At 42.5% G+C, this 13337-nt stretch overlaps 1 protein-coding gene across 1 annotated transcript in view; it reads left to right on the top strand.

Moving 5' to 3' along the window:
• The window catches only part of Aatf (apoptosis antagonizing transcription factor), a 93170-nt gene that overhangs the window by 50151 nt on the left and 29682 nt on the right, over positions 1-13337 (top strand). The window contains exon 10 of the mRNA NM_053720.1: positions 12578-12645. Coding sequence (NP_446172.1) covers positions 12578-12645 — 68 coding nt within the window. The remainder of the gene's footprint in view (positions 1-12577; positions 12646-13337) is intronic.

The raw sequence follows: 13337 nt of genomic DNA, 5'->3' as shown, positions 1-13337 counted from the left end.
AGTAATTACTAATTTGGTGGACTATTAAAAGTTGATCATGTTGAGAAAGAAGTAGAGAAGCAGCAGGCTGTCTGACAAGATGGTTTTCTTTAATTAACTCGGTGAGTGATTAAAATGGACAGTTGATGTAGTGGCTTTAATTGTATGCATTTAAATGGACGTGAGAATAAGCAGTGTCTGAAGCCATCACTGAAGTTAATGGCAGTGCTGTGTTCTTTCTGTTGCCATGTAACTTCCCAGTGGCCCAGTTAATGGTTATTAGCAAGTTAGAAAGTCTGATATTTCTTCTTGCTCCCACCAATACTGGGAAATAGATACCTTTTATAAGAGCTGTCTTATGTATTTAATTTTATTTTTTTAAGTGTTTGTATTTGGGATCTGGATAGTGTTTCTTAAAAGTCTAATGAAATTTATTGTGCATAGGTAGTAGTGGTGATTTTATAGAGAAAACATACATGTAAATGAATTTGAAAATTGACATTATGACTGAAGACAGAGCAGAGAGCTAACCATTTTGGGTTTAGGGGACATGATAATATTTTAAAAACTAATTAACAATGTCCAAGTAAATTCTAATTTGTGTCCCATGTGTAAGAATTTTATTTGAGATACATGGTTGCTTGTATACTGTCTCTGTAGACATTGCCATTATTGTTAGCATTGAGAATGGTGTCAGCACCAGCATTTGGTCACTAGCTTGAGTCATTATCATGGAAGCTGCTGCAGAACAGAAGGATAAAAGGTACTTTTTCCTGACTTCAGTTTTATTTCATTGAGAAAGAGTCTTATGTAGCCCAGGCTGGCTTTGAACCCTTGATCTAGTTCTGTACAAGGATCCTTCCATATACAAGGTTTATAGGCCTGAACACTACACCCAGCAAGGGCACATTTTAAAATGTTAGGTCCAGAAGTTTCATCAAACCACAGCATCAAGGGAAGGTAACATGACTAGGCCTTTGACAGAGTTTCACTATGTTGCCTTGGCTGGCCTGGAATTCTCTATGTAGATCAAACTGGCCTTGAACTCACAGAGATCCTCCTGTTTCAGCCTCCCAAGCCTTGGAATTAAAGGAGTATGTCAACATACCTAGCACCTCCATTTTCTCTGCTTTGCTATTTTTAAAAGTATACCAGAGCCTGACTTAAATACCTTGGAGGCTCCACTCATTGAAGGTAAAACTGTAGAACAAAGCTTTAAGCAGTACAGTTTATTGGGCCTGTTAGGAAAGAAGTAGGGTTGTGTTAAAACTGTTGAAGAGGCCTTTTAAAGCATCAATGGTATCATGAAGGTTTACTTGGCAAGTATGTGGTCATAATTGCCTTTTTTTGTAATAATAAGTACAATATATACTGGCTGAGTATAAACATAGGATACAGCAGTAATGTTGTAGCTGCAAGTGAAGAACTTGGTACTTCTCGAGGAATAAAAACACTTTCTTCACTCAGATAGGCATATTGACTTGGTACTAAGTTCTGTTTAGTGTATTCTTTCTTCAAAAGTAACTTGCAGGGAAATGCTCTAACAAAAAAGAAGATAAGTTACTAAAAGCCTCCGAAATATGTATGATTGTGGATCTAAAATTGAACCTACTTGACCTCAAGGAGTGACTAGGGGAGATGAGCCCTCACACAGGCCAGAACATGGAAATGAAAGTGCCCTTGATTCTGCTTGATTTTCTTCGTAGTACATTTACCTTTTGATTGGACAAATTTGAAAATTCACTTGAGGACACTCTGACAGTTCACATGTATGACTTTTATGCAATTATGACCATTCCATTAACATTTATTGTGCCAGGTGATGGATTTATAGAGGCTAATCTGCTGAAATTCCCTTCCCAAGGAATTAATCTTCCTAACAAGAAGGAGGTTCTAATCTTGTGTAGTTGCACAGCTAGCTTTTCTTTAAAAATATGGCATGTGCCAGGCAAGGTGGTCATACCTTCAATCCCTGCACATGAAGGGTAGAGAGAGGCAGGTGGGTCTCTAGAAGTTAGAGGACTGCGTAGGACGCACAGTAAGACCCCGTCTCAAAACAGCGTGACTGGAGGAGCAGACACACCTTCAATCCCACTACTCAGGAGGCAGAGTCAGTCAAATCTCTGAGTTCAAGGCTGGCCTGGTCAATGTGACAAAGTTCTAGAGCTACATAGTGAGAATCTGTCTTTAATTCTTTATTTCCAAGAATTCGGTCATTGTTGACACAACAGAAGCCAGATTATAAGAAGAGCCTTCAGATGGAAGAGGACCCGGGTCGTTAGCTATCGTCTTACCTTTTGGAGAAGAAAGCCCTTCAAGTTTTGTAGTGACAGCCTGTAGTGGGAAGGTTGTAAGTTTGAGGCCAATGTGGGCTGCACAGCAAACACGTCTTTAACAACAACCACAACAACAACAACAAAACAAACCAAAAACAATGCCATTTATTTTCTCATTCATTCATTCATTCAGTCAGTCAGTCATCAGCAAGCATTCGCGTTTACTATTGTGTGTTTTTGAGAAATTGTTCTTTTTGCTCTTCTAGTCTGTAGTTCAGTGCAGCAGTCATATCTAACTGAACTCAAGGGTTTTGTTACTGTTTAGGGGCAGCCTCACGATGTTGCCTAGGCTACCCTAGAACTTACTATGTTACCTGGACTGTTCTTGAATTCATGATCTTTCTGCCTGAACCTCCCAGTGCTAGGATTATAGACACATGCCACCATGCTCAACAAATTTGTTTTGATTATTAAAATAGAATAAAAATTGAAAATCCACTTAGTCACATCAGCTACATTTCAAGGGTTTAGTAGAGCCTGTGTCAGGCTCTACAAATATGGACCATTTCTACACTGTGTTTCTCAGGGCTCTATTAAAGGCTGGAGGAAGACAAAGCCCCTGTTATTTTGAGTGCTCACTGTAGGTTAGACAGGACGAGGCAGGGAAACACTGACAAGCACAGCAAGGAGGGGAAGGGCGTTGTGTCTTCCCGGCAATAAGATGATACCTGAGCAGACACCGAGAAAGTCACCAACTGCCATACAAGTGTCTACATGGTGAGTGTTGCAGGAGTGGGTGGCAAGAGCAGAGGCTCTGAGGTACGAAGGAGCTACCACAACCTAGGAGCATCAAGGGACATAGTAGACAGGATACACTGGAACTAGTTCTTCAGGCACCATCACGTCAGGCCACCTTAGACTTTACACGGCAAAAGAGGAATGTGAGACAGGTCTCGTGATTGATACAGGGTTACTCTGGTGGTCGTGCTGAAAACAGATATAAGAACTTAAGTGACAAGGGAGCAGATGTAGAGACTGCGGGACACTTGAGATGGTACATGCAGGAGATGGTGGGGCCTTGACTAGGGTGACTGTGGAGGGAAAGTGTTTGGGTTGTGGAGATAAGTTAAAGAACTGAGGATTTGCTCATGGACTGATTTCATGTGGAATATGAAAAGACTGATGAAAGACGACTGAGATTTCCGCCTTTACAATTGAAAGGATGATGTGCTATTTGTTGAGATGGGAAAAAATAGTTGTACTAGTTTGGAGAAGAAACCAGAACTTATTTTGGTTATATGAAGTCCACTCCTTCCTGTCTCTTCTTCCTGTGCTCACATTTATTTAGTTGTTTTGTTTGGCTGTTTGGTTGTTTGTTTGGTTTGGTTTTGTGTGTATGTTAAGGGATTTTAGTTATTTTTAATTATTCGTGTGCATTTGCATGCAGGTCTGTACATACAAGTGCAGTTGCCCATGGAGGCCAGAAGAGGTTATAGATCCCTGGAGCTAGAGTTCCAGGCAGCTGTAAGTCACACAGCATGGAAACTGTAGTCCTCTGCAAGAATAGTAGGCTCTCCTAACCACCAAGCAGTCTTTCTAGCTCCTTGTTCTGCCTTTTGAGACAAGCTTTTGCTGTGGAGCTCTGGCTAGTCTCCAGCTCACTCTGCAGCTCCAGCTTGCACTAACTGATAAAGAATGCCCACCTCACTTGGGTGGGGCCCTCCCTGGGCAGGTGGTCCTGGGCTGTATTAAAAAGCTAGCTAAGCAGGAGCTAGAGGGAGCCAGCAAGCAGTGTTCCTCCGTGGCTCCTGCATCCGGCTCCTGCCTGAGTTCCTGCCCTGACTGAGCTGTCAGCTGGCAGTGTAAGACCCACAAACCCTTTCTTCTCTAACTTGATTTTGATCACAGTGTTAATCACAACAGCAGAACGAAACTAGAATACCACATAAAGGCGGAAGCAGGGAATTGCCTCCACTAGTGTGCCATGGCACGTGTGTGCACGAGTGGACATGTGTACACATTTAGGGCCAGTAAGATGTCTCAGCAAGCGAAGGGGCTTGTCGCCAGGTCTGAAAACCTGGATTCAGTCCCTGGAACCACATGGTAGGAGGAGAGAACCAGTTCCCATGTTGTTCTCTGACCTGCAGGCCTCTCCCCTCCCACACACACATGCAGACCCACCCACAATAGATTAAATGTAATTTCTTTTCAAGTTAAAAGAGCCAATGCTGATGCAGGTTACGTTACAGAAGAGTCATTAGTCGTTAGGAGGGAGAAGTCCAGTGTCATCTTAACACCATTAGCAGATAGAGCATTTCAAAGGAAGAAAACAGACCAGCATTTCTTATGCATAGTTATATAAAGCCAGCAAACTTTGGTATGATTGTGTGGTTCAGCAATAAAGAGCCTGCCTACCATGTGCACCTGGATTTGACTCTTTATACTGTAAAATCAAAAGTCCAAAAACTCAATCCATAAACATGTTGGAAAGATTTTATTCTATGACCATGTGGTATTTAGCCTATCTATTCAAGCCTCATTTAATAAAAAATTAAGTAAATTAATATGATATATTCTGCCAATAGAGAATATTAAAAACAATAAACATTATTTAACATCTTTTCTTGATTTAAAAAAATTCAGAATACATGTAAGTTCTCATTTAAGTATTCTGTCTTATCTCTAAGGGACTAGGAAAACTAACGTGAGTCTCAGAAGACCCTAGAGATAGGGCTCAGGGAATAGGGGTAAATAAGCCCAGGGCACAGGGGCTCGAGTTTCTCTCATGGCCATGTGAAGTTGATTGAGTTCAGACACTAGGATTTAATATGGTTAGTGTCTTCCAAAGGAAAGAGACATAGGATCTTCTTCTCTGTAATCCTGGAATGAACATGCTCACAATGGTTGCATGTTTGTTTATGTGGTAAGCTTGCTATGATGCGGGATCTTATCAGAGTGGTTCTGAATCTCTAGTCCTTTATCCCATTCCCTCATTCACCAGTGGTAGGATTGTAAATTGGTTCAGCCACCCTGGAAATCAGTGTGGAGAATCCTCAAAAAATTAAAAATAAACCTACCATGTGACCCCTAAATACCAGACTCCTTGGCATTCTGCTCCACAGATAATCAGCTGTGCAGCCATGGTCATTGCTGCTCTCCTCACAGTAGCCAGGGCACAGACACAATATAAATGTCCTTTCACTGATGAATGGAAAAGGGAGACGTGCTGCATGTACACTGTGGAATACTATTCAGCTCTAAAGAGAAATGAAATCATGAAGATTTGAGGTCAATGGATGAGGAAAGATCAGATGCAGTCAGGCCACACAGACCCAGGAATGCACACATATTTGATGTTGGGGTGCTGTCCAGACTGCCGAGGCATTTATGGCATATTCACTTTGTTTTCTTTCCTTGCTAAAATTTTTAAATCACTGAACTCCAAGATTCCTATCCCTAGTAAGAGGTTGTGGATCTGTATAACAAAGACACAGCCTGTAGGAGAGTAGAGGAGATACTCCAGGAGCAATCATCCTGAGGAGCCATGGGATCATTATCTACCTGATAAAGAGGGTAAGCACTGGAGGAGAGGGGCTGAAAAGGTGGCAGAGTCAATAGAGTATTGATCCTAGTGGGGCTGAAGAATTATTGGCATCTGAATACGGAGTGTGAGAAGAGTTTGTTTCTGCCAGGCTCTTAGTCCTTATGAAACATAATTACAGAATACAGATTAGTTCTCACCTTCCAGTTTCTTACCTATAAGTCCTCCAGCTTGGTGGGACTTCTTTATTTGTTCAACACAAATGATAGATTATATGATACTATTAAAAGAAATATTTCCAAAGTGCCCAGAAATAGTCAGCACTCGAGCTCTGGCCCATAGGGACCCCCTCCTCACATTTAGGACAGAAAGAAAAAAAAATACATACCAGACCATATGTCTAGGGACCAAAAGGCCAGTGGGGACTTGTAAAATCTAACCAGCAGCACCCTTGTCTTCTTGTTACTCTTAGTGAAGATTCGAAAGAGTGGCTTAATGCTATACTTAGTTCTTATTAAATTGTTTTTATGGGGTTGGGGTTTTAGCTCAGTGGTAGAGCGCTTGCCTAGCAAGCGCAAGGCCCTGGGTTCGGTCCCCAGCTCCGAAAAATAGAAAAGAAAAAAATTGTTTTTATTTGTCATAAGAAGAAAGGAAAAAGCAAATTGGCAACAAGTTCCCTAGCATTCAGATCTCTGCGCTCATACATCAGGGCCTGATGCTGATAGTGATTTTCTTACACTTCTAGTAAATAATTAGACATTGAGATACTGTATATTATGTCTAAAGAAATGTATGGGTTCTGATGAGAAAATTTACTCTTTTGACTAATAAGTTGTATGCTAACTGACCAAGCTTAGTGAAATATTATGGCTTTTGAAAACATTGCCACTTCCTTAGGTATTTAAGCTTATCATCCTTCCAAATCACAGTCCAGGCACAACACAGCTGAGTGAAAGCTAGAAAAGTAACTGAGTTTCTAAAGACCCAGACCAGGAGGAGCTTAGGTGGGCTTACCCACCACTTCTAGTTGTACATTCTCTGCCATAGCAACCAAAGGCGAATTGTTTGTAAGTTCAGAAGTAAGATGTTTCTTGGAATTTATCTATCTACTCATTCTAGTTTCTTTCCATACTACTCTTCATTAATTTTCTCATAATACTATACTTTTCCCCTATAAAAGCTGAATACTATTTGTACTTGTTTCTAAGATGGCTGCTTACTTTGATTCAAAGAATATATTAAGTAATAATTGTGTGGGTGGCATCATTCCTGCAGGGGTATTATGTAAGAATTTGAGTAACTTATTACCTGCCCTCAAGAAGCTGATGGCGAGGTAAAGATGAGATGAGCTACGGAAATGCTTACTGAAGAGTAGAGGTTTACTGATGGTTTGGGGAGATTGAAGAAGGCTCTAGGAACAAACTGGCATTTGTTTAGTAGGATAGTGGCAAAAGGACTGTCAAGCGGTAGAATTAGTTGAGGAACAAGTGGACCCTGTGGAAAGAAGTGAGAGAAACAAGTCCTGTGGGAAGGGGGTCATCTTATGTTGAAGTTAAACTGTGGGTGCATGCAGCAATTCCTTCCCAATAATTTGAAATTATGATATATGCAAATCTGTTTCTATAAGCCTCAAGCAAGTAAAAATCACGTGACAGGATTTGAGAGGCTCTAAGGGAAGATGTGGTGGCTGAGGAGTTTACAGAGCTCACAGTATCTCTGGAACAACTGTAAAAAAGGAGGGTCTTAAGGGAAGATGCTTTTAAAAAGTGGTCTCATGATATTGGAAGGAAAGATGACAGAACAGAGACACGTGGTGGAGGTGGGTATGGGATCATGACCACTGTGGACACTCAAACACTGTTGTAGTTGAGTACGGCTGGTCCTGCCATTGCTGCAGCTCTTGGCTGTAGTGGGGAGGAGAACTTGTGGCCATGGTGCTTCCCATGGGCTACAAGTGCCATGATCATAATGGTGAGCCAGCAGGACAGCCAGCACTGAGGGCAGAGAGGTGTGCAATAACCTGGAGTTCTTGGGAATCCTGCTCCTGGGTTCCCTGCCCACTCCAAGATCACCCTGACTCTGGGCAACATCAGGAAATCCCAGGTGAGTTTGAGTGAAAGTCTAGTATTTATGGTGCTTCAGAAACCAGAAACTTGAACCAGACCAATAACTTGTTGCCATGAGTATTTGCTTGAAAAGCTGTGTGTGTGTGTGTGTGTGTGTGTGTGTGTGTGTGTGTGTGTGTGTGTGTGTGTGTGTGTAGTTTGCAGTGCTACTTCAATGAATAAATACAGGGTGGAGAGGTAAAAAAGATGGTGGATTAGAGCAGTGGAGAGGCAGGAGCAGTGGCAGCAGATGTGGGAGCACGTGGAGGTTGCCATGGAAGTGGGAGTATGTCATTGCAGAATAGGGCCACAGGGCAGCCTGGAGCTCCCACAGGCACTGCCCCCTAACCTGCTGCTAGCTATGAGTACCAAAGGAGATGGATAACGGTTCATTTTCTGGATTGAGCCTCCATGTAAGACTTCCATGGTTCGCTTTGCAGCTGAAGGCCATGTTGGTGTCTGTTTTCTTGCTGCTGGCTGTTGGGCAGTGAAGCTTCTTTTGCAGTGGTTGTCAATGATTGCAGACTTGTAGTTGAGAATGAGAGACATTGGAAGATTCTGTGACAGCCTCCCCCAACCCCAAAGTAACAGTCTAGACAGGAAGCCGTTGAAGAGTCCTTAAAAATTTTGACAGGGATGCTGAAGTATAGCTCTTCACTGTTGATGGCTTCTGGTGGTGGTGGTGGTGGTGGTGGTGGTGGTGGTGGTGGTGGTGGTGGTGGTGGTGGTGGTGGTGGCGGCGGCGGCGGCGGCGGCGGTGGCGGCGGCGGCGGTGGTGGTGGTAGAGATTGTGGTGGTGGCGGCGGCGGCGGCGGCGGCGGCGGCGGCGGCGGCGGCGGCGGCGGCGGCGGCGGCGGTGGTGGTGGTGAAGGTGGTGGTGAAGGAGGTGGTGGTGATGGTTGCTGAAGTCAGTTATCTATAAGGAGCTGACCACTGGGAGTTTGGCCATGCTCTACTGAGTATATGGGCAGCACAAATTGGACGTGGTGGGGGGCTTTTTGTTTGTATGTTTGGTTGGGTTTTTTTGTTTTTGTTTCTTTAGAAGAGGGCACAAGAGTGGTAGGGTAGATCTGGGAGGAATGGGAAGTGAGTGTTATGGGGGGGTACATTTTATGAAATTCCCAAATAATAAGGATATTCTGTTGGAAAAAAAAATGAGAAAATCGCACAAATCTTCTTTTAGGGTTAATTTGGCTTATTCTATCTGTCTGTCTGTCTGTCAATCCATCTGTCCGTCCGTCCATCCATCATCTGTCGTTGAGGCGGGGTCTCACTTTGTAGCTTTAGTTGTCCTGCAGCCCTGCTCTGTAGACCAGGCTGACCCCAAACTCATAGATCCACCTGCCTCTATCTCCTGAGTACTGGAATTAAAGGTGTACACTGTTACCACACTAGCTTTATGGTTAATTTGAAAGACTAGGGAACTAAAAACAGACCATGGGTGATAAAGTAGGAGACAGAACAGGGAAAAATTCCTTTGGGAGTGAACAGAAGGGTAAAAGAACCTTTTTTTTTTTTTTTTTGAGACAGAGTCTGTATAACCCAGGTTGTGTACAGGAGGATAGCCTAAACTCTTTATTCTCATGTTTGCACCTAAATGTTGGGGTTACAGGCTCTGCTTTTATACCGTGTGTGGGAGAGTCTGAACACACACACAGGAGCTGGGCCATCTCTGTTTACCAAGGAGGAGTTAGAAACTCTGCCTTCAGGTAGGCCAGCTGCGTTATGGACAGTGTTGTCCCAGCACTTTCCCTCTCAGGTTCTGTGTCTTTGAACTGTAAAAGCCTGAGAAGCAGGATTCAGTAACTCTAGATCACAAATTTAGAAAGCCAGGGATTATGTGACCAAAAACCAAGTTCTTTTAAACTGGCTTGGCCTTTTGACCAAGTGCTAAGACAGTTAACTGGAGAAAAGAATAGACTTTTCAACAAATGAAACAATAGGGTATCATGTGTAAGAATAAAGCTGGACGTCTACTTTCCACCTTATACCATGTACAAAGGTAACTGAAGTGCACCACATGAATTGGAAAACTCTAAGATTAACTTATAGGAGTAAATCTCCATGACCTTGGGCTACACAGTGTTTTCCTATATACAACATTAAAAGCACAAACAGAGAGAAAAATGATATTAAAATTAACTACTTACCTGCTACAAATGATACCATCACGAGAGTGGAAGGGCACTCCCTTGTAAGGGGCCAGTGCACAAAGTACACAAACAGCTACATCTTGATAGCAACACAACCCAACTTTATTATTTTATTTTATATTATTTTAAAATATGTGTGTGTGTGCGTGTGTGCGCGCGTGCGCTCTACCTGCAGTTATGTCTGTGCACTATCTGTGTACAATGCCCTTGAAGGCCAAAAAAGGGCATTGGATCCCTCTGAGACTAGAATTACACACAGTTATGAGCCACCAGTTCATGCTGGAGACAAGACCTGGGACCTCTTCAAGAGCATCCAGTGCTCTCCATCACAGAACCACCTCTACAGGACTCCCGGGTCAACTTTAAAATGGGTGAAGGATCTGAATAGACCTTTCTCCATGAAGAACATGGATGCCCAGTAAATACAGGAAGAGGCCCTGCCTGGCTTGTTATCAGGGACATGCAGATTCAGACCACCGTAAGATATGGCTTCTTAAGGTGTGTTGCATTACTTTACTAAATAATATCCGTGGATAATATGCTGACGTATTTCTTAGGAAATCTTGGATCCCAGTAAGTTAGACAGGCAGCAGGTTGGTAGCATCTTCTTTACTGTGAGTGACTAGGAGAAGGATGCAGATCTGGGTGTGTAAAATACACAGGATGCTTGAAAGCAGACACAGCATCATCACCTTGGTATTTGAGGGGTGGTGGCTGCAGTGTCATAGGTCCTCTGCAGTTGTGCGGCTCTGATTTCCAGTCTCTGTCAGGGCTTGTGGCAGGCGCACTCTTCCAGATGAAGCCATGCCTGTTGTGCTGCAGGAACCTTCCATGAGCACTTGCTCCCCAGTGGCTATAATGGTTCAGGCTCAAGGGATCAGGGGTGATTAAGAAAACCAGGAATGGTGACTATAATCTCTCGTATGGCTGGAACAAGGTAGAGCAGTAAAACCCAGTCATTTCATTCTTTTCTCTCCCTCACCCTTTCTCTCACGCTGGTTCTCACAGAACACTGACTGGGAAGCAGAGCCCATTTGAGCTCAGCCCTCGAGCAGCTGTTTGCTCAGCAGCTGTGTGACACAGGTTTACCGTGTCGTGTGTCTGTGGAGCACTGGATTTGGATCTTGTATTTAGCTGCCAGAAGTGACTGTGATGAAGTAGGAGAGATAAACTGATAGATTGGCTGCCAGAAAGACGTTAGGAATCAATCAGATAAACGGGGTAGAGAAATTGCTTGCTGTTTTCTAGTGATAATAAACCAGTGGCCTCTGGTCCCTGCATTTTTAACCGTAATTGCTGTGGTAATAATGCCCAAAATAAGCAAATGAGAAAACTTCACAGTAGGGTTTTTAATTGCGATTGAGATATCCTTTCCTGTGTGCAGTAAAGCTGCGTCTTATGGAAGTGGATGTTTTTGTAAATTTTACTTCTTCAGTGCCTACTTACACACACAAATGAAAATTAGAAAGTAAACTACTTTCATACTTTTATTTTTCTCCATCCCCCCACAGGCTTCAGCTATTTAATTTAGTGAAATAACTATGTATCCGCTATGCTTTACCTACAAAATAATTGCTTGTTTTTGTGAAGAAACAATTTTTAAAGCCAAACGTGTATTATTGATGGATGGTTAGCAGGGACTAGTTTATTCTAGATTTCTCTCAGCTGTCTGGAAACTTAATTTCTGTTGTCATTTCTCTGCATGAAGAACTTATATAGGAGAGGTTACACCTAATTTTATTATTGCAAGTTAAAGTTCTCTTCTCCTTTCCTGTTTAAATTTCATGAAACCTTTATACTGAGGACTCTAAAGTCCTATGCAAATTCCTAAGTGTATAAAAGGTATAGATTGAGGTTTTTACTGGATGCAGTGGAGTGCCAGGATTAAGAGGAGAATGGGAGAATAATGTTAGAGTGAGCCCCATGGAATTAACCCTAGAAGATGGAGACCCACTCCATTAGACAAGAAGAGCACAAATGACCTCCTTTTGGTTCCTCAGAATGTTGTTGGCTGTGCTCACGTGTTTGTGTCGTGTCTAGTGAAGTCAGTTGTTAGCACCAGCACAGCAGAGCACAGCTGTAGAAGAAGGTAAGAGATGAAGTCTGCACTCTTCATTGTTGGCAGTCAGGGCTTTCACTCAGGGAAGACCTTCTGATCGCTGGGGTTATAGTTCTGAAGTTAACTTTGCACCATTATCTCATTGGTTGGAAGCTGATACATTTCCCCTTTTGCTCACAGCCCTTCCTACCTGACCTTTTAAAGATTATCCATTGTTGATCAGACAAGGAAAAGTGGTCATAAAACAGTGAAGAGAGTGTTACACACTCTGATGCATTTGAAAGAAACTCTAGCACCATAAGTCATCCAAATTGAAAACTATATAAATCTAAAAGAACTAATGGATATTCTTACTGATTGTAATTTTCAAGTGATCACTATGCCATTCAGAATTCTTTCTATACCCTTTTAAGCCAGTTGCCACTGGAAATGATAATAACTCAGTTGCTTTCCTTTTTCCTTAGCTCCTTCGAGAACTCATAGAGCGGAAGACCAGCTCTTTGGATCCAAATGATCAGGTGGCCATGGGAAGGTAACTTAGATATGGTTTTCTGTTCATTCAAACTGCTTGTGTAGTTTCTCCCATTGAATCCTTTAATTTTGCATCCAAGGCAATGGCTGGTCCCATAATTATCAGTCTTCTGATCTTTACCCTTTGTTTGGGTTGTGTTTATATCCATAGCAACCTGCTAGCCAGTGTATAAAGGCTTCTGCCTAAACCTGTGCTCTCAGCTATCAGAGCAGGTTCCTTGTTGTGCTGTGTACAACAGGTTCCTGGCTCAGATGAATCTGCTTTCTTAATCTGCCCTAGTGTAGACCTCCACCCCCCCAGAGAAGCTCCAGCTCAACTGGAAATAGAGGATTACCCAGAGGTCAGTGTAGAATGCAAAATAGTGAAGGAAGGCTCTTGTTTGTGTGCTTCTCCTGTGCTTTCAAAATAAGAAGGGCATTTAGAGTGCTACCTAATGAGAGGTGTGCATTTAAATAACCACAAGCCATAATTTGAAAAAGCATAAGAAACAAACAAAAGCTGTAGACATCAGAATGAGATTCTGGGCAGAGCAGCATTTTGAGTAGGCAATGAAAAATTAGCTTTGATGAAGTAATTTTGAGTTGAATTTTAGGGTAGAGCACTGTTGATATTTCCCATGCCTTTGGAATGTTGTAGGGATGTTCACTGTATAGTTAATGTGATAGAGCAAATTGTATTTAAGTGATGATTAT

This window comes from Rattus norvegicus, chromosome 10 (genome assembly GCF_036323735.1).
Source record: "Rattus norvegicus strain BN/NHsdMcwi chromosome 10, GRCr8, whole genome shotgun sequence".
Taxonomy (NCBI): domain Eukaryota; kingdom Metazoa; phylum Chordata; class Mammalia; order Rodentia; family Muridae; genus Rattus; species Rattus norvegicus.
This window is presented reverse-complemented; position numbering and strand designations above follow the sequence as displayed.